General features: G+C 38.6%; 1 protein-coding gene across 2 annotated transcripts in view; it reads right to left on the bottom strand.

Annotated features, from left to right (window-relative positions):
• Positions 1-24,579, bottom strand: part of LOC120526604 (UPF0606 protein KIAA1549L-like) — a 339,744-nt gene that overhangs the window by 26,231 nt on the left and 288,934 nt on the right. For both annotated transcript variants that reach the window (XM_039749775.1, XM_039749769.1), the window contains exons 16-18: positions 22,128-22,351; positions 19,198-19,330; positions 2,577-2,930 (exon numbers count right to left, since the gene is read on the bottom strand). In XM_039749775.1, the coding sequence (XP_039605709.1) occupies positions 2,577-2,930; positions 19,198-19,330; positions 22,128-22,351 (711 nt within the window). The remainder of the gene's footprint in view (positions 1-2,576; positions 2,931-19,197; positions 19,331-22,127; positions 22,352-24,579) is intronic.

Below are 24,579 nucleotides of genomic sequence, written 5' to 3'. Positions count from 1 at the left end.
CTTGGTTATGTGTTTATACCATTGTATTAAAATAATATTTTACACAATTATTTTTGCCTTAGGACTGTGTGACCTTACAATTATTTTTGTAACTGTAGTGGAGTACTCAGGCACGAAGATGAGCTTGCAGTTACATGATGAATTTCAACTTACACCTCTTATCAGAGGAAATGTTAGCTACTATGATTACTACTCAATGGAATGTAAACTTGTATGCATGGCAAGACTATTGGAAATCAGCTATAAATGTGTAATACTGAATAACAGAACATAACAATGGTCAAACATGGGGGATATTGTGGTATTTATTCTTTTTTATAGAGACAATAAGAATTTTATTATTCTGTACTAGGCAATTGTATCAACAAGAATTAAAACTTTCTTTTACACCTTTAGGTTCAATTTGTAAGGATAAATTATTTTGCACATTTATCATTGTGAATGTAATGTAGTTATAAATAGGCTTGTGGTGGATCAGTAGTTTTCATATACAGCAGATTCCAATTCAAGTGAGGTAAAAATGGCATTGATTTATATCCTGTTGATATTTGTTGGTTGGGCGGGGAGGTCTGTGACTAATTCAAGTTCAAACTTATTAAACATAACATTTTTAAAAGAAGTATCTGATGGACAGTTAAAATATTTAAGTCTGAAAGTAAAAGTGTTGGCTTCCTCAAACAATGAAATACAGAATCATGATAATGTACAGATAATGCAGTCATGAGGTAATTTTTACTGTAACATAAATGCTGAGTATGTATTTGATAACTCTGCTCATACAGCAACTCTTACAGAATTTCTTTCCTGTTACTTTAATTTCTAGAAAAATCACATTTTGCTTTTTTCCGTTGACCTATACAGTTAACCTGCCTCAAGCAACAGGAGAAGTTAGCTGGAGTATGACTGAGTGCATGCCCCTCTCTCGCTGTTTGACTATTGTATTGGGGAAATGTGTTACTGTCAGGAGTGGCTACTGCACAAGTCAAAGAAGAAAATCTACCAAATATACAAGTTATAGTGACCTCTCTCAAATTAAATTTGAAAAAGTAAACTAATCTGTATTTGAGATTGCACAGAATGTTCTTCTGTTTAAGGATAGGCGAGTTCTCAAATTCACCAGTTCTTCTCAATTTAAGATTTTGAAATTTCAAAACTTTGTTCAGAGTACTCTGTTTGAAACTTCTCAGGAAAAATGAACTGTTGTAACAAATTGTCTTGAAGAATAAGTGTGCCATATTTCAACAAAATCCGACCGCTGTGAGCCAGGTTGTTTTATACAGACAGTCAAAAAGACATGTCAACTGTAATAGGTGCTTTTTGCATAATGTAAAAATTAAAAAATCTGACAGCAAAAAAAGTACTGTGGAAGTGGTACTGTGGACTGAAGTTTTAGACAAAAGGTCTATATGGTATCTTTGTTTGTCTTATATGTACAGTATGGGGCACTATATAATTTTCTAAATTAAGAAATGATAGAATTTAATAAAATAACATTGTAAATTATTAAGATTTTCTTTCACTTTGTGCTGTTTGATTACTTCTTTTCATTTTTCTTACATTTTCGTGAAGTTGTTTGTGTTGGATTGTTTTTTAATAAATGTCTGCCTGTTTCATTTTGGGTGATTTGAGATGCAAGCAATCAACCTTTTCCATCTCATTGTTTCATCTTCATAGAAAGGTTTAATTCTTACATTAATTGTGCAAAATAAAGAAAGAATAGCTAAGATTTTCTCGTTATGACTCAATTTTCCTTACAAAGCACATGGGAACATTTTACATGTTCCTGTAATGTGGACTTACTACAGAATTGCCCTTTTATACACCATGTAAAGAACTCAGGGTATGAGCTTTAATTTACTCTGTTAATCTTGAACTCATGAACAACGTAAAAGTGAAATGCATTTTCCACACTTTATATACAGTATGCACAAACAAATCCTTCTGAGTAGTGCGGCTAGATTGTAAGTCTACAATATATCTAACAAAGTGGCAATTTCACACATTTGTTCCACTTATCCTGTACATTTACAAAAACTGCAGTAGGAGAACTGTGTGAACACTGAGGTTTTTATGAAGGTTACTAAGCTCTTCAAACAAGTTAGAAAAGCAGGTTGCTATGCTTCAGAGAAATTTTGCTTACGCCCTGTGAGGCAGCGGTCAGTGACTTCAGAGTGTTAATAGATATGCAGGTTGACAACTGGAATATTAACAACTGATCATAGTGGACACTAAAAGAAACAGATACAACTTGAAGGATATAAACTAAAATGAATCATTGTAAGGCTTCAAAAACCCAAAAATAGAAGGTGTGATGTCTGCAGCATATGACTTGAATTTGAATTTGCAAGCTGAAATGACATGTCAAACAGGATGGATGAAAACAGGAACTCGAACGAAGCACATTCTTATTGATACAGCACTGAGAAAAATGAACCCTGCAAATTCTGGGTGATTCTACATAAACTAAATTTTGCTCCTGATATCTGCAGAAATTTGACACATATGATCCTGTAGATAAACAAAGAAAATAAATTAGAAAGGAATGTTTAAATCAGAAAACAACCAAATTAACTTACAGGTCTTGGTAAGCTGTACTGATATGTATCAGAGCCATAGGCAGGTACCCACTGGACTGCTCCTCTTGATCGGTTAATAGTCCCTGGTGCACTAGTTACCACCTCAGAGTATGGCAGCTGTTGAACTGGGTTGTATGGACCTTGAGTCCGCGTGTTGGTAGATTGCCCAGCAGAAGCTAAGCTAAATGCTTCTTCTAGGAGCATATGCATTTGTTGCCGAACTTCATCAATGGATGGCTGTGAGCTCAGAGTGGATGTTTCTGAGTGACCTTTCACTTGTTGACTTCTTGTATAACCTCTGGGGTCCCCACCGAAATGGTCAACATTGGTTTCTTCTATTAGCTCTGGTTCTGTCTAATATTTGAAAAAAATAACAATTAAGTGCACAGCTTGTTATATATAAAATCTAATAACTTTTTGTTGTTATCCATTACAAATAATGGAGGTATCTGGGGCAAGGCAGGAACCACATTTGCACAGGATGCTGGGACATACTAAGTACAATATTCCAGATAGTCTGGACCACCTCTAGTCTGCATATCATCACAACCTGTCCACAGAGGATATCTTATCTCTTGCACTTCATGCCATTCTGGCACAAAAACTGCTATATTAGAATCCTGTTTATAGACTACAACTCAGCATTTAATTCCATTGTAACATCAAAGCTAATTAAGAAACCTTTCAACTTTGGACTTAATACCACATTCTGCCACTGGATTAATTCAATCACTCCACACTAATCCTCAACACAAGTACCCTCTGGGTAGTGTGCTAAGCCACCTTCTTTACTCTATGTTCACCCTAGGCTTCCATTTAGTGGGCTGGCTGGAGAATTCATTGTGTCACAAACAAGAGAGGCCCTTCAGTACAGAGATTCCAGAGAATTCAAGGGGGCATCAGCTGGCATTGAGATAAAGTGCTGGAGATGGCCGAGTCAAGCTTGGGGCAGAAGGCATTCGTGGAAATAGTGGCAACAGAATGAAGGGGCCTAGGCTACTTCCCTGAAACCAAAACTGACAGGGTGCAAGAACAACACCAGCTGGTTCAGAAGGTATTGAAGGCAGGCGTGGAGGAAGCTCAGGCTAGTAGAATGGTAGGATTGGGCCAGCAAGGCCCATAGATAAGAAGCAAGGGCACACTCCAGAGAAGAATCATGTGATCCAATATCTGGAAAGCAGACTTTCCTTGTTTCATCTTTCTAATTCAAGAGGTCAACGATGTTCTACCAAGTACTGCTAACCTAAACGTCTGGGGTGAAAGTGAAACACCATCTTGTCCTCATTGTTCTGGAAGAGCACCTCCTCAGAAGCTGCTCAAAAGTCCTTGGGAAAGCACACTACTGTTGGTGTCTTGACCAGGTGTCCAAAGGAATCACTAACAGTATAGCCACATCTCTCAAAACCAACAAGCACAAGTGCCTGTTAAGAGAGACCATCAGATGTATCAAAGCTGGAGTAAAGCCCACCAGTAATCAAAGGAAAAGGCCTTAGCCCTGCCACAGACCTATTAACCATGTTTCATCCAGACGTAGTCATAGTCACAGAAGCCACCCAACAATTGATCCTACTGGCACTAATAGTGCCTAGGAAGAGTGTATGGATGAAGCCAGTGAAAGAAATCACACCAAGTACCAGGAAATGATGGAGCAGTGTCATCATGAAGGTTTACAAGCCTGTGGAGGTAGGACAAATTTAGGCAAATTTATAGGGTGCATTTGCATTGATGTCATACACAGCCTCAACTCTATCAATAAATTTGCTGATGAGGCTGTGATCATAGGCGTGCTCACCAACAATTCTGAGGCAGCTCACAAAGATTAGGTTTACCTTCTGACATGGTAATACCAGGACAAAAATCTCATCCTTAATATCAAGAAAATTCAGGAAACTGGTCATAGACTCCAGAAAGCAGTAGTGACAATCATTGAAAAACTTTAAGTGGGCACAACACTTTTTTTTCATAAATTCTGTATCTGTATGAAATCTATCTTATGTAGGTCTGTATTTTTTATTTTTTGTATACTATTTATGCATTATTATTTTTGTCTAATTTTAATTTGATTTTCTTTTTCTTTGCAAAACACTTTGAGCTACACATCCTTTATATGAAAATTTGCTATTGTAATAAACATTGTTGCTGTCGTTATGGGAGTAAAGCAGAAGCCCCAGAATAAATCAATACGATGAAAGGATATCATGCAGAAGACACCTTAGCTGGTAACTGAAAATGGGCTAAAAAAAATGTGAGACAGCAATGTTATATTTTGTATCACATCACAAACAACAACAACAACATTTATTTATATAGCACATTTTCATACAAACAATGTAGCTCAAAGTGCTTTACATGATGAAGAAAGAGAAAAAAGACAGAATAAATAATAAAAATTAGGGAACACTAATTAACATAGAATAAAAGTAAGGTCTGATGGACAGGGAGGACAGAAAAAACAAAAAAAAAATCTGCAGGGGTTCTGAGGCCACGAGACCATTCAGCCCCCTCTAGGCATTCTACCTAACATAAATGACCTCAATCAGCCCTGATCCATTTCAAATGCAGTATCAAATGTGACACAAGTCAGACCATATACCTTTATTAATTAGAAACACCTATGCATTCAGCCAGAATAAGAGATAGCAGTTCATAAACACACAGGTAATTTAGCATGATTAATTAACTCGATAGAAACTGTCTCTGGAGTGCATGAAGACTCTGGAGTTCCCAACAGACACCCATGTGAGCACTGAGGGAGCACAAAGACAGCACTCCAGGCAGGAGTCAGAAGTGGACCGCAAACTAACATAAGTTTCATGCCACCAGGCCCAACTTTAAATTTAACCACATTATATTTTTTTTCGTATGCATCAACATGTCTTAATGGGATCTAAGTTGTGGTGAAGTTGTTTTTGATTTAACTCATTCTCATTGTATTATCCTCATTCTCGTGTAAGTTTCCAGGTTTGGACTGGAATCGCACCATTGTCCTGATACATAGTATGCTTCTTTGCTATATGTTTCGTATACAGTATATCATGCAATATGCAAACACTAAATGTAAGACAATGTGCTAAGGTCAAAGTAATAAATCCTGGTAGCAATGCTGTGTAAGATATACAAAAGTATAAAATAATGGACTTCAATAAAGTAAAACACAGATGTAATACTCACAAGAGATATATTCACAAACAGGCAAATGAATGTTAGTCATCCTTGTGCTTTCTAAACAAAGCAGTTCTAGCTGTCTTGCATGGGTAGCTACCTTAGTTCCTCATGGACTTCATTGTCTCTCCCCTCAACAATCAGACACAGGTAAATTTCTTCCTCCAGAAAGCTATCAAATCAACTACATATTTTAATTTCTTATATTGTAAATCTGGCAGGAATTTTAGTCACTTAAGAGACCATGGAGAACTTATAACTACTATATCCATACAAAACCTTGAAGTGACCCCAGTATTGCTGAAAATCTACTGATCTTTAAGAGTCAGAAACCACTTTGTATCCACAGTCTTAACAACTACAACCTGCTATAATGAGGCTACTGTGCCTGTTGCATTCTACCTTCATGCCAGTTACTAAGTACTAACCCTTTCTGATCTAATGCGGAGGAATTTATGAGTTGAAATCATGATCTGTTATCCCAGTAAGCTCAATCTAATAATTTCCCATTTTAAGACCAATAATAATTTCTGGGAATTTGTCACCTTAGCACTTACATAAACAAAGCTGCAAACTTGAGAGTCAAGAACACAACAATTCATAATAAAATTATGTTAGAAAACCTGTGGTTAAATTCAGAGACCTGAGTGACAATGTACAGTGCATGATGATGTAAGAGTTTCATTGAACAAGCATGTAACTTAATGCTTGTTTGATGTGCAAATGCTTGAAAATGCTCTGGAAATCATGCAGAGTCTGTGGGTTTTTGGCATTATTGCACCTAAATTATGTACCTAAAAATAAATTGCTCTCATTCTGCTTATGTAATAAAGGAGCTGCAAATGGCTTAAGAGTAGTGAGTACAACACTCCAAATTTTTAAAAGAAAGTATTTATATGATTAAAGACCTTTGTATACACCAATATCAACTAAATACAACACAAAAAAGTTTTGTATTTTAGGGATTTCTCCCTACAGTACATAACCAAGACATTTTATGACACACATCTTCTTTTGTGCCCCAGCCTGTCAGCTATCATTGTGTCAAATTTAAATTTAATATTCCATAGCATTGTATTGTTATACTGTTTGGTAGAATGGGTCTCCCTTTTTGGAAACATTCAGTCTCTTACACCTAAGCAATCTTTTAAAACAAGTACTGCAGTTGCACTTATACATTTTGTTATTTGACAGAAAAATAAATATACATACACACTATATATCACTCTAAAGCAACAAGTAAACAATTTGTAACTATATACGTACAATTGCATACTCATCCAATCCTTTATTTTCAAAATTATTTTTCATGCCAGTCCTTGAAACAACTCCTGTTTACCACTAGACACAGAGACACCTGACATTTCATTCAGTAGTTTAGGGTTTTTGTGCTGCCATTCACACATCTTCTCCTGCATTCTGTTGCAGCTGCCCCACAGAACTTTAGCGTGTTTTCAATTGTTTATTTTTGTTGCTGTTGTAGTTGTTTTTTTCTTGCATTTCACATCTCGAATAAACAGAGTAGATACATACATTTTTATACCAGCTTCTTCCAGTGCTGGATTGTGGGTGTGGGGACAATGCCATTCCTGGCAACCCTGAGTCCTGGACAGGCCCCCCAGAGCTAGTCACACACACCATACAAACACCTAAACCATTGTTTCTCAGGCACTTTTAGGTCGCAGGTGGTCATCAGTGGGTCGCAAGCACACAAGACTTGTTGATGGTATATTTCTGAAGCTCTCCCCACCACTTATTCTCACATTATCCAAGTACTCGTTCCTACCTCTGTTACCTTCTCTCCCCCCGGCCTCTCTTTGATTTTATTTTACCATTCGAAATTGCACTTATTTCTGCCTTTTAGGGATGGCTGGGGGTGATCATTGAAGGGTGCAAGCACAATTAGAAACAGGAAAAAAAATACTGCACGGTGCTGTCTATCCCTTCAATAGAAAAAACCTTCATGATGACACTGCTCCATCATTTCCTGGTACTTGGTGTGATTTCTTTCACTGGGTGAATTATACAGTGAACAAGACACTAGGTGAAATGGCTTTTTTTTCCTTAATGTGTTTGCCACACAGTGATGTGAGCAGCGTGATACTGTGACATCGGGGAGGTAGTGGAGTGCCCACATGAAACTTTGAGTGGCAGCATGTCGTGGTGCAGCATGACTTGGTTATAATACATTGACGAGCGGTTTCCTTTGAAAGTTTGCGTTGTATGATTCAGTGACATTTGATCCTTGGGGGGAGAGAGGGTCCCCACGTGAAACTGCAAGGTCCCCCTTGAAACATCGCACATCCAGCTAATTCAATCAAAGTGCTCCTCAGATGAAACTTCAAGCAGATATGCAAAGAAGTTGAAACTGGAAGAGCACTGCTCAGAAAACTGTCATAGGGAGAACGTGCAGTGGACAGCATTTGGATACAGTAAATGAAAGCATTACACTTGAACTGTAAAAGTGCATGCCACAGTGCTTCAAAGTACTTACAAATCAAACATACCATCACATACTTTAGCAAAAGCATCGTTCTTAATAGACTCCAAACTGTGACTCAAGTTTTTCATATTTTGTATCATTTGAATTCTGTAACTTTGTTAGGACATCCTTGACCATATATTTCCTTTTTTGAAGAAGAGGATGTTTGCCTAGCACAAACTTTGAATCTTATTTGCACATCAACAAAACAATCCACATGCACTCTCACAGAAGCTTCTGCCCAACAATGTGTAAAGATTATTTGTCACATACATCATATATTTCATGTATTTTATGCACTGTTATGATATGTAGTACAAGTGACCAATCACAGACAACTACACACCACTGAAAAGATTTAAAACTCAGCAATCCAGTGGTAATGAGTCTTTCACTGTTTGTGGCACTACATAGGTGGGATCTTTGAGAAAAGCCATTTACTCAGCTATGATGTACTGCTCGCCTTGGTATATACAAATGCAAATCACATCTTTTACTAATGAAAAAGAGCAGACAACTTGGAAATTTATGATTTATTTGAAAGAAGAGACCCTTGGGTATGGACAAATGCCATTATTGCTTTTGATTGAATTGTGGGTTTATTGGAACAAACACAAAAACATATGCAAGTGTCCCACTGGCGGAACACCTCCTGCATAAGTGACTACAGTCCACGCATGCATATTGTAGTAGAGAGAGTAACTGACAGCTCTTATGATTGGACATTGGTGGCTGCCAGCGACTTCAAGTTTCCCTTCTGACTTGACTGTGCTTCAGTTTGGAACTGGGATATGTGAACATTGTCTACTTGGAAGATTAACAATTTGATATTTACCAAGACTGCTTGTCCCTGTAACAATTATTTTCCAAGGCATTTTATGTTTTTATGTTCTAGACTTATTCTGATCATGTTCATTTTCCTAGTTTTCTATCAGCACTTTTGCTATTGTATTTACACTGTGATATCGTTGTATGTGAGGATTTGTATTGTTTAACTATTGTCCAGCATTTTCTGGATTTGGTCATTAAAGTTTCGAATTGCTTGTAAATTTGTGATGTGTCTGCACTGTTGTGCTATTATGTTGAATTTGGGATGCTGCACTAAGAAATATTCCACTATCTCTGTTTGTGTGGCGATAAACTTAAACTTGATTTGACTTGAAATGTGAACAAGCGAATTTCACTTAATAAATGGCAGACAGAGCCTAGTAATATCATGAATTTTATTTGAAAGTGGCTTGCAGTATTGTAACAGCACAGACAGGTTGCCTAAGTAATGAGCCACCATTACTATGAGACTATGAGCTGCCATTCTATCATGTAAATTAGCAGTTTCAGAGGCAGTTGCAGAAAACCGTATAAGAATGGAAAGCCTGCATCTAGAGGAATGAGAGCTAACCAACAAGAACTACTCAAAAGACCAATGTAAAGAGTAAAGAATTCATATTTTCTCTCTGCACCAGCGCTACATTGGTGTTAGAAGTGGGATGATGATAAGTCCTACTGTTCAATTTAGCAAATTACATGGAAACCTAAAATGGACTTTGTGGGCTTTTCTCAAGGCTGAGATCCAGGATCTGGAATGCTATTTGCAGTATCTATACAGTGAGGAAGACAATTGAGGGACTGGCACCTCTTCAGCTCCACCACCTTTTTTCCATCTGCTAAGGTCCATTAGCCTAGGTATGCAATCTCCACAAGAGCGTCAGGCTCATGTAGCTGGGGGAAAGCGTGGCAAGTTATAGAGAACTGCCACTGACCCCAGGTGAGCAGCGTGAGGTATGGCCGGTGGTAAAGTCATACAGGCAAATAGACAAGGTAGATCACAGTGGCATTACAGAGCAACTGCTGAGGGAGAGCCTCAAAGCTGAGCTCCAGACCTGGAGTGATGTTTGGGGTCTCAGTTTAGTGGAGGAGAACAACCAGAAGCAATCCACATGTAATGGAAAGAACACTGCACAGAAGTATGCTACAATACATAACAGAGCAGAACTTAACATGCTGTTGTGCTATCTGATAACATAGCACTCAAGATCCTGCTGATGTGCCTTTGCCACATTACTGCAATGGAAATGAAGACCATCCCGTCATTTCAAAGAGTCTGTAAGTCACTTTGAAAGAGCTGTAAGTGATCCATTGGGACAGGTAGGGCTATGCAACAGTGCTGACAAGTTGGATTAACCTGGGAATGAGTCCCCATCGGTATGAGCTGACATTCCAACATGCAAATGAGCATCTTCTGAACCAACTGAAGAGGAGCCTTTAAGAATGGCAAGCCTGCCAAAGTCAACAGCAAGCAAGCCTTTCAAGGATAGTGAGCTGTCCAAAACGAGTGATGTAAAGAGCAAAAAATTCATACTGGCACTTGGCACTGACACTACAATATATTGTCATGTTTTCTATTTTTGAGTTGTATAATAGAGCTGATTGAGATTAATGTACTGTAACAAATGGTAGGTTACATATTTCCTGACAAATCTCTGTTATAAAAAAAATCTTGGAAGGAGACGAGACGTGATTGTCTCAGAGACACTTTCACGTCCTGCGAGATGAGTCACGGGCAGTTATACATTGCATTGTCACAATGTAATTCCAAAAATGGGGTATCAAAATTCAATGCGATATTGAAGAAAAGGTAAAAGCAAAAAGAGATCGAATATATGGACATAGTGATCTGACAGAAGTGCACCGCGTGAAATGCAGATCATGTGGTACGGCAGCAGCTGCAGCAAGCCAGCAGCTGATTGAGCAAAGAGGAGGTAAAAAAAACTATGTGTTTCCCATTATATCACCATTTAAAAGGGGGTGTCAGAGGAGCGACCACATCTCCTTTGGGTGCGTTCAGCACCCCTCTTCACAACACAAGAGTCAAAAATGCGAAGTGGTTGGGCCGTAGTGCTGGTGGGGGGGGGTGTTGAGAAGGGGTGGTGGGCGAGCAAAGCGAGCAGGGAGTGAAGCTCCCTAGTAATTTAAAAAAGAAAAGTAATCTCCACTTCTGTTCAAAATAAAATACAGTCTATGCAATTAAATCACCCGATGATAATGAATTGAAACTGTAAAGCTATGAAGCTTCTAGGTGTATCTTCTTTTATAAGCTGATTATTCAGTTTATACATGATCTGGGCAGATTGTCAGAATGTACTTATTATTTTAACAGGTATATTTTCTCTTCTAAAATGAGATGTGATTACAGGCAGGGTACACTTGAGGGTGTTGGATCTCTGACATTCAGTTTCACTTCCATTGACATCTGAAAGTGCAACACTTGTGGCTGTAAATATTGTACTACACATCCATGCTGCAATGCAGTACTTAACAGTTGAACAGCACAGCAGTCCGTCTTTCCAGTAAAATCTCAACATCTGGCCAGAGCAGCATTAATAAAAACGTCCTGCACTAATCCTGTAATAAATACTAAGGAGGAATTATTTTAAATTACTAAAATAAAGTAAAATAAAAAACTCACTGAGAGACACACTTCTAGACGATAATATATGTGTATCAAAAAGTAATGGTAATGTATTTAAGTTATGCACTCTTTTAATTTTACAATTTGATTATCACAATGTGGTATACAAATAAATTACACACACTGTATGTGACCATAGCCATTAATCTTAATTTAATAGCGACAGCCTTCAGACATTCATTTTGCCTTAAACCTGCAGTATATTCTTGAATCCATCTTCTGAATCTTGTTTTAAGGAGCGATTTTCTGGAGAAGATGGATATTTTGTAGAGGCCAACCCCAGAGACACCTGCAAGGTGTACACAACCACTGTATACCCCTACATTAATGCAATCTAGACCAGTTTAGGGTTGTCAGTGAATTTAACAGCATGTCTTTGGACTGTGAGAGAAAAGTGGAGGCATTAGAGGACCTCACATCAACATGAGGAGAATACATAAAGTGTACACAGAAAACTCCAAGATGGCTAAAAACCAGAGAGGGTTTGCAGCAGTACTAGGTGTGCCACCATCTATTATCATTATTATATATATTCTTAGACAAGTGTGGAAGTGTGAACCATATCTATGCAGTGACACCATCTATTAAGTAAAGAATGTAAATTTTCAGTTTGAGCACCGAAAGTATGGGTCATAAATCTCTACCTGCTTGTTTCGTCATTTGCTGTAATCTCTGCCCACTGTGCTTAATGGCAGTGGCTGCTTATGATTATGTAAAAGCAACTACAGAATGGTAGAAGTGAAGCTTCAGAGGTAGAGGAGTGCAGTCTCAATGCTTAGGGCACCTACTCTCTGCAGGTGAGGTGATTTATGGAATCGGTAGTAATGGGATCCCCAGGGTCTTTGTCAAAGTGCATGCACATACCATTAAGGAAAGGCAACAGAAAAATAGTGCACTTGTTTGTTAATGAAAAACTCCCAAGGTAACCTGAAGGTTAGAAAAATTTAGATTTTTCTGTTTTTTTTAATGAATCCAATATTTGCCTTTTAAATGTTTAGCCACTGAATCCTTTCACTTAATTGTTTAATGTATAGCAAACCAAAGCAGACCTAAGGCTTCTTTTAGAGTTTACAATCATGTTAGTGGCACTAATAATTCTTTGGAACAACACTGAGTGACTGGAGTTAGACTGTAATATCTTTACTAGGGACCCTTAATCTAATTTCAGGGATGAGAAAAGCTGAAGCCCATCCTGGCGACGCCTGGCATAAGGCATGAAGAAGCCCTGGGCAGGAGAGACAGTCCTTCACAGGGCACAGAGAATCACTTTGGATCAATTTAGATTTCACCTTACTAGCTGAGAAAAACCCATGGAAAAATAAGGGAATATGCAAAATGAATGATACAAAAGGGTGGCACGTTGGCGCAGTGGTAGCGCTGCTGCCTCGCAGTTAGGAGACCTGGGTTCGCTTCCCGGGTCCTCCCTGAGTGGCGTTTGCATGTTCTGCGTGGGTTTCCTCCGGGCACTCCGGTTTCCTCCCACAGTCCAAAGACATGCTGGTTAGGTGGATTGGCGATTCTAAATTGGCCCTAGTTTGTGTGTGTGTCCTGCGGAGGGTTGGCACCCTACCCAGGATTGGTTCCTGCCTTGTTGGCTGGGTTTGGCTCCAGCAGACCCCCGTGACCCTGTGTTAGGATTGGGCGGGTTAGACGATGGATGGATGAATGAATGATACAAATATATTAGATAGCAGCACTAACCTCTGGGCCGCCCCACCACAGAAAACAACATTTGAATGATCGATTTGAGAGGGAAATGCTTGTGCTTTACTTGTTTTGCCATAATGAATGATTATCATATGAAATGTCATTACATTTCTTAATATGTAGCCAGATTTTCAGCTCAAATACCAGGGTGGAGATAATGGAAGTGCTAAAGCAATTTAACATTAGTGCAGCCATGGAAACAAAACACAAGGGATAACCACAAGAGCCAGTTTTCAAGTAGCTCACTTCATGATGTGGCAGGAAAATCCATTTTTGTAGGGCAGGTTTGTAAACCAGAGTGCTTTGCAACTGCTTTGAAAAACAAAGGAGTTAAAGAATGTGGGTCTTCCTAGAACATCATAATATCAAAATCCAGCCTGCTGAAAATGCACTGGAATGTAACTACTTTTCAGCTGCATGTGATGAGACTAAAGACTTTTGTCTTCCACTGGTAGAGAAACAGTCACAGAGGAGCTGCTTGACTTAAAACGCCTGTTTTGAGGTGGAGGAATATTTCAATTCATATCCAAGGCCATCTAAAGACTACAGCTACCCTAGCAATAACTGAAGTGGCTATGGGGCTCCTGTTATGACAGTTACTGAAAACAGACTGTCCTCCTAAACATGCAAGAAGATGAGCAAACCCTGGGACATGCAGTCTGTTCTCAGGAGACTTTAAATTAGTATGTGTCAAGCACAGAGTTGTAAAGATTTGGGATAATATTAATTCAGATCTGCACTAGAGGTGGACTGTGGTAATGGGATTTATCTTTAAATGGGCTTCTTCTCTAAGAAAATACATTCAAAATTTGTACTAATAGTCAAACATAAAATGGTTATTAGATGCATAGTTGATATTGCAGGCCATGTAAATACACTCAACATTATTTAACAAGACAAAAATGATACTATGTAAGAAATGAGTTTGAGAAACACCATGCCCGTATGCAGCAGTAGACAGCAGGTACACACATGCTAATATTTTTGACAGAATGAGGAAATATGTGATCATAATTGCATCTCTGGTAAAGAAGTCTGTCTGACACTTTCAGGGCTCTTTGCAGGTTGAGAACATCCCTTTTTTCCTCTTAATTTGCTCACTTTTGATATAAATAAAGAACAGTGGACAGGTTGTGCGCTGAAGCAGTTAATAGTTGTTATCAACAGTCTCCGCACTAGAGTTGTACTGCAGCCTTAACAAAGCAAAATTCCACAAACTATGCAAAGAAAGCACTCAGCTTATTAGTTTAATACATTTTTATAAGCGACCTCATCATAACAACTATTCATGGTGGCTCTAAAATCGGTACTGACCCCTACTCTCTTTTCTGTTTCTTTTTCCGGTTTCTTTGTTGTGGTAACCTGCGCCACCTTCACCTACTCAAAGCTTCATGATGCTCCAACAATGATGGACGGATTAAAAGGCAGAAGTCTACGTGACCATCATCATCATCAAGCCCTTCCGTGAGAATCCTAAATCCAAAGAGGACTGTTTCATTTATGTTAGGTAGAATGCCCAGAGGGGACTGGGCGGTCTCATGGTCTGGAATCCCTACAGATTTTATTTTTTCTCCAGCCGTCTGGAGTTTTTTTGTTTTTTCTGTCCCCTGGCCATTGAACCTTACTCTTATTCGATGTTAATGTTGATTTATTTTTTATAATTATGTCTTTCATTTTTCTATTCTTTAATATGTAAAGCACTTTGAGCTACTGTTTGTATGAAAATGTGCTATATAAATAAATGTTGTTGTTGTTGTTGTTGTTGACCTTTTTGATTTGTGACAATGAACAAATGCCAATCCAAACCCACCTTCTGATAGTTTCCCATCCATGAATTGATGTTAATTTTTAGGATTTAACTTAACTTCTTATAGGTCTTTGGTTCCAAATTACAGCTCACATTAGAATACTGTAACAGTTTTGATCATTACATGCCATTTAGCCCAGCAAAGGTCACCAGACTTATTGACTACTTTTAAAAATTTTACTGGTCAGTAAATTACTACTCTCTACCAAACTGCTTGATAATTTACTCCATGTGCCTATGGTTCTCTGTGTGAAGAATGTTAATAAGGTGCAAAGTCGACTCAGTCCCTGTGCTCTTGTTAAAGAATTCAAAAACTGGGATCCACTGTACTAATTCATGTCATGATTTTATAAAATTCAGACATATCACTTCTTAATTTTCATTTACTTAAACTGAAGAGGTTCAGCTCCTTCAATTTTTCTGTCTAGTTCAAACCTCTCAGTCCTGTAAACAGCTTGGGGACTTTTCTGTGTACTTTCATTATTATTGCTATGTCGTTTTTGTAATATGGAGACCAAAACAGCTCACAGTACTCCAGATGGGGCCTCATTATTTTATTATATAGCTTAAGCATATTTTCCCTTGATTCATACTTTACACATTGTGCTATACCTAACCTAACCTAACATCTCACCAGCCTTCTTGATTGCTTCTGTATACAGTATGTGTGGATGTTGGTAATGACGAGTCCATTACTGTATTTTTAATTTTCAATACTTCCAAAAACTAACATTTTTACTTTGTATGTGTGACATTTGACATTTATTTTCAGTATGTTTCTTCTGCCTCTAATCTACCTGAGCTTGTAGTAATTCGACTCGTTCTGCCATTGCACTTAGTTTGGCATCCTCTGCAAACTTTTTCCAGCTTTTTTAACATTCTTATTAGCATTTTATTAGTATCAACTTTTTATTCATGTTCAGTTTATCCTGACATTGATGTAATTAGACAAGCTTCATATTTTTTTTAAAAACTACTCAAATACAAAATAAGTCCTTTGCTGTCACCCTTCTTAATATATTTCACTCGCCTTAAATTGATGTTGCAGTGATGACAGGAGTTTACCCATTTACCCTTCACTAGGCAGAATAATACATCCCTGTTTCCAAAAAAGTTGGGATGCTGTGAAAAATGGACATACAACAGAATTCAGTCAGTCAGTCAGTCATTTTCCAACTCGCTATATCCTCACAGGGTCACGGGGGTCTGCTGGAGCCAATCCCAGCCAACACAGGGTGCAAGGCAGTAAGAAATCCCGGGCAGTGCGCCATCCAACAGAATGCAATGATTTGCAAATCATTTAAACCCAGAATGAAGTCAAGGGAATTATTGCAAAACTGTAGCGACCACTAAATTATTGGCCTTTTTCACATGCAGGCCGTTTTCAGACTGTATCAAAGGTAATTTAGATGTAGGTAAGCAAAACAACAAGCACCCTGGAAAGCAGCTCCTCTATGCCCTCTGTGTCAGAATTTGGTTTTCTTCATGAAGTGAGGATATGAGATGTGGAAATGATCAGGATCCAAAGTTAGGGAAGGGTTACTTGATAATCACAAACAAATGAGAGCACGAATGAAGGTTATATTTTCAAAAGTCTACATTTTCCCCCATTCACACTGTAATACCGAGCCGGAATTTTCAAAAGATTACGGCTTTTGAGAGTCTCCTTTTTTGTTGAGTTAAAAACAACAGGATAGTGTGGACGAAATATGAAAGGGGAGACTAATGTCTGCATTTTTAAATGAAAACTTAGTAGAGTGGTCATAGTATTAATCCAGCTACCTACATTCAAGACAATTTTATGTGAACATAGTCAATGACAAAGAAAAAAAACATGGTAAGTCTTCTGCTCCAATAATGAAACATAATTCTAAAATATAGAATGTACTATATATGTGTAGAAAGACCTGAAAATAAAAGGTGGCCAAGTTTACTTTTAATTTATAACCAATTCTTCATCTCAACCTCAAAATGCTTGCACCGTATATGGAACTGTGTGCATGCATATGCTACAAGGTCTTTTATCATTCTTGTTTTATATTTATACATTTGTGAATGTAAGCCTGGCTGTTAAACTGAATGTTACACAGAAACATTTTTTTTTGTTCTTTATTTCACCTTATACAATTTTCTTGTATTAGGAATTTGCTATTTTTCGCATACACCTTGGGGTCAGAGCACAGGGTCAGCCATTATACAGCGCCCCTGGAGCAATTACAGGTTAAGGGTCTTGCCAAAGGGCCCAGCAGAGTAGGATCTCTTTTTGGTAGTGACGGGATTTGAGACGGCAACCTTCTGGATACCAGGACAGATCCTTATCCTCAGAGCCACCACTCCACCCATTTTTTCAAACTGATTGAGCAAATAAGTCTAAAATGGCAGACACATGTCTACTTAATAGTTTCAAAACTCTGTCATAGTCTTTTAGCTTTGCTCTTTGGTTTCCCTAAGTTTCTACACATCATCACTTTATATAGCTCCTAGCCCGACCTTGCAAAACCATGTGTCCGCATTCTCTTTGGGGACAAATTAAGAATAAGATACTATAAAATGGAATCCAAGTGCACTTCTTTACACAAAGGTCTTAGGAGTATGGAGCAAATTATTGAGACATGTAGTTTGAAGAAGAAATCTTGACAACTTTTAATAAGTATGTGGATGAGATACTGTGACAAGTCAGCAAGTAGCTAAGCAAATCAGTCTGATGGGCTGAGTGGTCACCTCCCATTTGTCAAATGTCAGAGATTCCCAAGCTTTTATGGTCTGTGACCCCATTTTGAAATCTGAGCTTTTTTGCAACTCCAGCTGTTTGCAATATTGGCATTCGCTTCCTATTCAATACATTGTGTAATTTTTTTTTTCTATTTTTGAATATTTTCTTGCAACCTCATTAGCATATCAGGTGACCCCACTTGGGATCGCAGCCCCAAACACTGTCTTAAGTTCTTATAAAGCGAGCCTTTGAAATTGATATCATTTGCTGCATGCTATACCATGTATGGATGGCATTGTGTGTATGTACTATATATGCTACATTTGTGTTTTTGTGTTCTTAATGGACATTGATACATTTTTACATATTCTTTAATGCTGTCTGCTGATAAATAGTGTCACTTCTTTATTGCTTCACCTCATTTTGCATTATCATCTCTTTTGTTACAACTGGTTTTAGTGGCTTCTCCTGATCCTTTGGACCTAACAAGGTTTCAAAAATCTGACCTTAGATCTTAATACGGGATGCACAGGTTTTCTCTGTCAGGAGGATACCATAATATAGTAACTTCAGACGCGGTCCCCAACAAAGCAGAAGCATCTCTGACACAAGGATGGAGAGTAAAGTGATGCCCAGCCAGGCTCAATTACTCATGCCAGTGAATAAGAGCAGAAGACAGACAAGTCATAATAAGAATCAAAAAGAAAACAAATGACATACAAAAAGCAAGCCAAAAATCCAAGAGGCAAGGTAGGTCAAAAGAAAACAAAACACAAGACACGACTAAAGGAAGAACTCAGCAATGGATCTTGAACTAGCACCAAGCACAATACCACAGGAAACAGAGGAAGCTCGACCTCTCTTTTTATTTCCCTTTGCTCCTCCCATCAAAACACTGTAGCTAAACAACAGATACAAATGGTAATAAAATTGCATATGAATGAAGGAGTGAGAACAGACTCCAAGACACATCCTGACAATCATTCTGACTATATCTCTTTTTGAAATTATTTGTAATTTTACACATACAGCATGCATAACATTCTGAATGATATAATGTCCCCTACACATAATGTCTGACTTACAACACTGAAAAGTGTCAGGATGTTGACAATAATTTAGAAGAACAATATTTATTAAATTCATTTTTTTCATTTCAGTCACCATTAATCTGCTGGATTAACTCATTTAACAGTGTAAAGATTGCATGCTTTTGTTCTTTTAAAAAGAGGGAACAGCATTGAAAGGCGAGACTGAATTTAAGAGGTCAGCCTTACTTACATCATACCCACTGTTTCGAATGCCCCGCCTCGGCTTCTCCCTCGTCACAAGCAGATCCATTTCAGTTCCTCCTGGGCTGGGGCTGTTGAGAGATTGCCTACTTCTGTATGATGGGTTCTTCATTTGGGATTGTCTGTAATTATTTCAAAGCAGAACTCTCAGGACAGTTTACCAAACCAGTGTACTTAGTAAGAGGTATAAAGTAAGCATTGTCATTAAAACATCCGACACAGGAGGAGAGGGAACTGATATTACTGAAAAAGTCAAACTCTTTAGCAATACTGAGCATTCAAACAAATTCAATAAAAATAACAAGCTCTGTCCTGCTGATTTGATTAACGAAAGACATTTATTCAAACAGTCACATACTGTTTCGTTTTTTGATTTTGAGATCACACTACTGATTCACAAAGCCATTCTCAATAAAAGCACACAAAAACATTTAAGTTATGATGCAATGTGCAATTGAGTGGCTGGTGGGTGTATAATCTCCATTTTCGGATTCCACATGTCCACTGTCATCATCATTATGAAATCAGCCCAAAATATCTGCCAAAGCTTTTTCTTATTTTCATTGTCCATTTTTTACCCTGCAACTTCTTTCTTGGTGAAGTATTTAAATTTTAATTAACATGGTCTTCTTAAAAGAAGCACATCGCCCTGCCACTTTAATGTATTATTCCTCTCTATGTACTGTATTATGTTACCTCTCTACTCTCTAGCCACCTCAATAAAAGGATAAGTGTTTGTGTGATTGTGACTGTGTGTCCGTCCGCTTGGTGTGTCTCAGTCTTTCCAACAAATGGTGTATCACAAACATTTGTAGTAATAAAATGTCATTCCATCAGATGGAGCACCTAATAGATTTTTAGCAGTGCATTTAATACTACAAATGATTGTAATGCACCATCTGTTGGAATGACAAAAGCAATGCATACGTCTCTGTCTCTATTATATGCATTTTCGTATGGGATTCGTAAAAGCAGTTTTAGCAATTATCAAAGTTCCCTCCACTAAAAAGAGAATAACTATACCCAATTGAGCTAATAAAATAAAATAATTATCCCTAAGCACAAAATCAGGGATAAGGCAATATGCTTTAAAAGAAATATTTGTTGTTCAATAGTTCAGATAGACACTGACACTCCTGTTGCACTGGACCCCTAATAGGAAACTCAACTGTAAATCAAGAAAAATCTTTGCATTTTAATAGCAGAGGCCAACACAGACCCAATAATCTGGAAAAGCATGTCGAACATTTCAGGGGTCCATCTATCCATTATCCAAACCGTTATATCTTAACTACAGGGTCATGGGGGTCTGCTGGAGCCAATCCCAGCCAACACAGGGCAGGAAACAAACCCGGGACAGGGCGCCAGCCTACCGCAGGGCACGCACACACACTAGGGACAATTTAGAAATGCACCTAACTAGCATGTCTTTGGATTGAGGGAGGAAACCGGAGTACCCGGAGGAAACCCACACAGACACGTGGAGAACATGCAAACTCCACACAGGGAGGACCCTGGAAGTGAACCCAGGTCTCCTAACTGAGAGGCAGCAGCGCTACCCATTGCACCACCATGCTGCCCATTTCAGGGGTACCAGACTATATAAAATAAATGGGAAAAAAATAAATCCTAAAGAATCCAACTCTTACAACAGCCAACACATTTACTCTCAATGCATTTTTAACCAATTCTTTAACAAACATACTTCTTCACACTCTTAAAAATAAAGTTGCCTAGAGGTTCTTCAGAGTGATACCATAGGAAAACCATTTTTGGTTCCCGAAAGAAGTATCCAAATGAAAGTTTCACAAAGAACATTTATTTATGGTTCCATAAATAGCCGCAAATGAATATCAGATTTGTGGAACTCCAGTGGGTTCATAATTTTTTAAAAGGACTTCCTGCTGCACTTAATAACACAGGCTAAACTCAGTTTTTTGTTTTTGATCTGTTATATCCTGCAGTGGGCTAGCACCCTGCCCGGGGTTTGTTTCCTGCCTTGTGCTCTGTGTTGCATGGTATTGGCTCCAGCAGATCCCCATGACCCTGTAGTTGGGATATAGAGGGTTGGATAATGGATGGATGGATGGATCTGTTATATCCTGCTACATAGCTTACTATAGATTTCCATTTTTTCACTTATTAAAGACCTTTTCAAAGCCTAGAAGAATCAATTTTATATGCAAAGAACCCTTCCCAGAATTAACTGGTTCTTTTTCAAGCAGTGGTTCTACAAGCAACCATAAACCCAGTAAAGGATCATTTTAGGATCATTACTTTAAGAGTGCATGATTGTCAAATAACAAGATACTCCACAATGCATCACTACACCAAATTAACTGAACTGGTTGTGTGAATTTTGAACAAGTCATCTATTGCATGCCTCATTTTGCATTAACTATTACAGGAGTTGCATGCGTGCCTGCACAAATGAGCATAATGGCAGTAAGTTGGAAGCTACTTCAGTAAGAGCACACTGAGTCACAATCTTAAACGCAGATTCTTCAGGTAGGAAAGTGCGATTTGTTATTTATGATCCTGTCAGTGTCACTTTGCATCACAGACAGAACTTGTAACTGACAAACACGGTTTTACTTTTTCTCGCTTTAAGCTATCTCCATGCTTGCAGCTGAAAGCGGAAACAGACAACTTTGCATTGTAAACAGGATTTTAGCAGGCGATAATAACAATAATTATAATAATAAAATCCTGATCTAGGTGTTGCACTGCACTACGGTCCACCTATCACGAAGGTTACTGAAATGTGTGAATTTCACCTCTCAATGGCCCCGTTTCATTACTTGTACCTCACTAAGGATGACTTGCCCAGGCTTACAGTGAGAAATATATCTGTGAGATGTGCCATAGCTTATGCTCATCATGAATGGCACCACAGAAGATAAAAGCTAAAAATCATACCTGGTTTTGGACTTTACATAAGTAGAGGACAGGTCTTCTTCCGGATTTAGTACTTTGTCCAGCTCAGCTTGTGCTTTTTCATAAGCCTGTTTTTGCTTTTGAGTGATGGATTTTTTGCCACTGTCTACGGCAGGAAAATCATAGTAGCCTTTCCGTTTTGCCTTTAGTCTCAATTTGTTGCGGTAATGTTCAATGTCGGATTTCTGCTTCAAAGCTTTATTCACCTAGAAAGTGAAATCATACAAGTAGAAAAATGCAAAAAACAAACAGGAGCATGTAAAAGCTAAGCTTATTAGGAATACTGTAAATAATTAGCTTCAAGATTATCTTTAGAATGAGCAAGTATTTTCCTTTGTTCTAAATCATTCCCACAAAATGACTTCACCTTGTTTCAGTTTAAGCATTCTGTAAAGCTGCAGATTTCTCCCAGAATGGCTCAATCTCTGAAACTACTATATGGTGGTCAAGATCTAATTATGCAATTTTTCATTACGCTGTAACTTAGTAAGTTTGTTACTGTACATAGAAAATCTCTTCAAAAATCCCAGACCATTGAGAAGTGTGCAAACTGACGACATGAAGAATCACCTTCGCGTCGAACTGAAATCGTCCCTGCATAAATCAAAGTCATCCAGACGATCTGGATCTGCATAATTAGATCTGGACCACCCTGTATTACTGTTACTACTAAAATAAATGTTGCTATACAAATTACAGACTGATTGATTGACTAATCTGCTGACCATTTGCTTTTCCAGTTCTACTACAAGAGAACCCTGGATAAGCTTTTCCAGTTTATCACCCACCCATTCCTCCTAACCTACATTTTTTTGTTTCTTGATTGTTTTGAAAATTACATACTATGCAACACATTCCAGTAACTTCAAGATAAATATCCCATCATGGTAGTTTGCTTAATTCAGTCAGTGACTTTGATGACACAGAAGGTCCTCCACAATCCACTCTACCACAACATATGGACTGCAATATTGAATGTAAAATCATATACTGTAATATCTTTAACAAAAGACTAGGTGTAGTGAAAACCAACAAACAGGTACACATTACTGAAAGAAAGAACACTTTTCAAGTTATACATTTCTCAAATTTGATGATTTTTCCATTTTTTTCTTGGATCACAATAAACTTGTGCTCTGTTGGGCTTGTGTAATGTATCAATAATTTTCACACTACCAGGCTACCAGATTTAAAGCTTATTACAGGTTTAGCCAGTCACTCCACTTTCTTTCCTTTCCTTATCTAGTGTATGTCACATGTACAAACTTTTAAGAATTGAATTTAGACAAAAGTAAAGAGAATTACAAGTCAAGTCAAGTCAAGTTGGGGAGCATGCACAAGTACAGTGCATTGCCCTTACCCACTACACGACGAAACAACTCAGGATCCTGGTTTGCAACCCCCCAGGCAGACAAGAGGTCCAGTCCCACCCTCTGGAAAAGACCCTCTATCTGCTGCAGCCAGGTGTTACGTGGGCGACCCCTTGGCCTGGTCCAGCCACTCGGGTCCTCAACAATGAGGATCTTACGAGTCGGATCACCCTCAGGGAAACACGCCACATAGCCATAGTGCTGTACCTGACGCTCCCTCACAATGCAGGTAATGTGCCTCATTCGGAACTCCATGAGCAACTGCTCAATTGACACAAAGTCAAACCAACAGTACCCAAGGATTTTCCAGAGAGACACAGTACCAAAGGAGTCCAGTCTTCGTCTCAGGTCACTGGATAGTGTTCATGTCTCGCAACCATATAGCAAGACAGGAAGCACCAGGACTGGACACTTGGACCTTCATACTTTTGCATAGATAGTCACTGCCAAGGTAAGTAAACTTCTCAAAAGCGTCAATACTCTCTTCGCAAACAGACACTCTGCTGATGGCTGTGCCCAAGGGGTCATTAAAGGCCTGGATCTTGGTTTTTATTCAGGACACTCGCAAGCCCAGAAACTCAGACTCCTCACTCAGTCTCTTGAGGGCCCCGATCAGAGCCTCCATTGACTCCGCGAAGATCACAGCATCATCAGCAAAGTCAAGATCTGTGAATCTTTCTTCACCAACAGATGCCCCACAGCCGCTGGACCCCACGACCTTGCCTAACACCCAGTCCATACAAGCACTGAACAGAGTAGGAGCAGAACACACACCTGACGAACCCCAGAATCAACTGGGAAAAATGAAGAGGTCCTGCCTCCACTCTGCACAGCACTCACAGTACCAGTGTACATGCCAGCCATGATATTCAGCAACCTCGAGGGGATCCCGTGAACCCTCATGATGTCCCACAGGGCAACTCGATCAACTGAGTCAAATCTTTACGAAAACTGACAAAGGCTGCAAAGAAACTCTGCCAATATTGCCAGGATGCGGTTGATGGTAGACTTCTTAGGCATAAAACCAGACTGTTCCAGTCGCTGGTAGGTGAGAAAGTGATCAC

The sequence above is a fragment of the Polypterus senegalus genome, chromosome 1 (assembly GCF_016835505.1).
Source record: "Polypterus senegalus isolate Bchr_013 chromosome 1, ASM1683550v1, whole genome shotgun sequence".
In the NCBI taxonomy this organism is placed as follows: Eukaryota; Metazoa; Chordata; class Cladistia; order Polypteriformes; family Polypteridae; genus Polypterus; species Polypterus senegalus.
The sequence above is the reverse complement of the archived record's forward strand: the minus strand, read 5'-3'. Positions and strand labels throughout refer to the sequence as shown.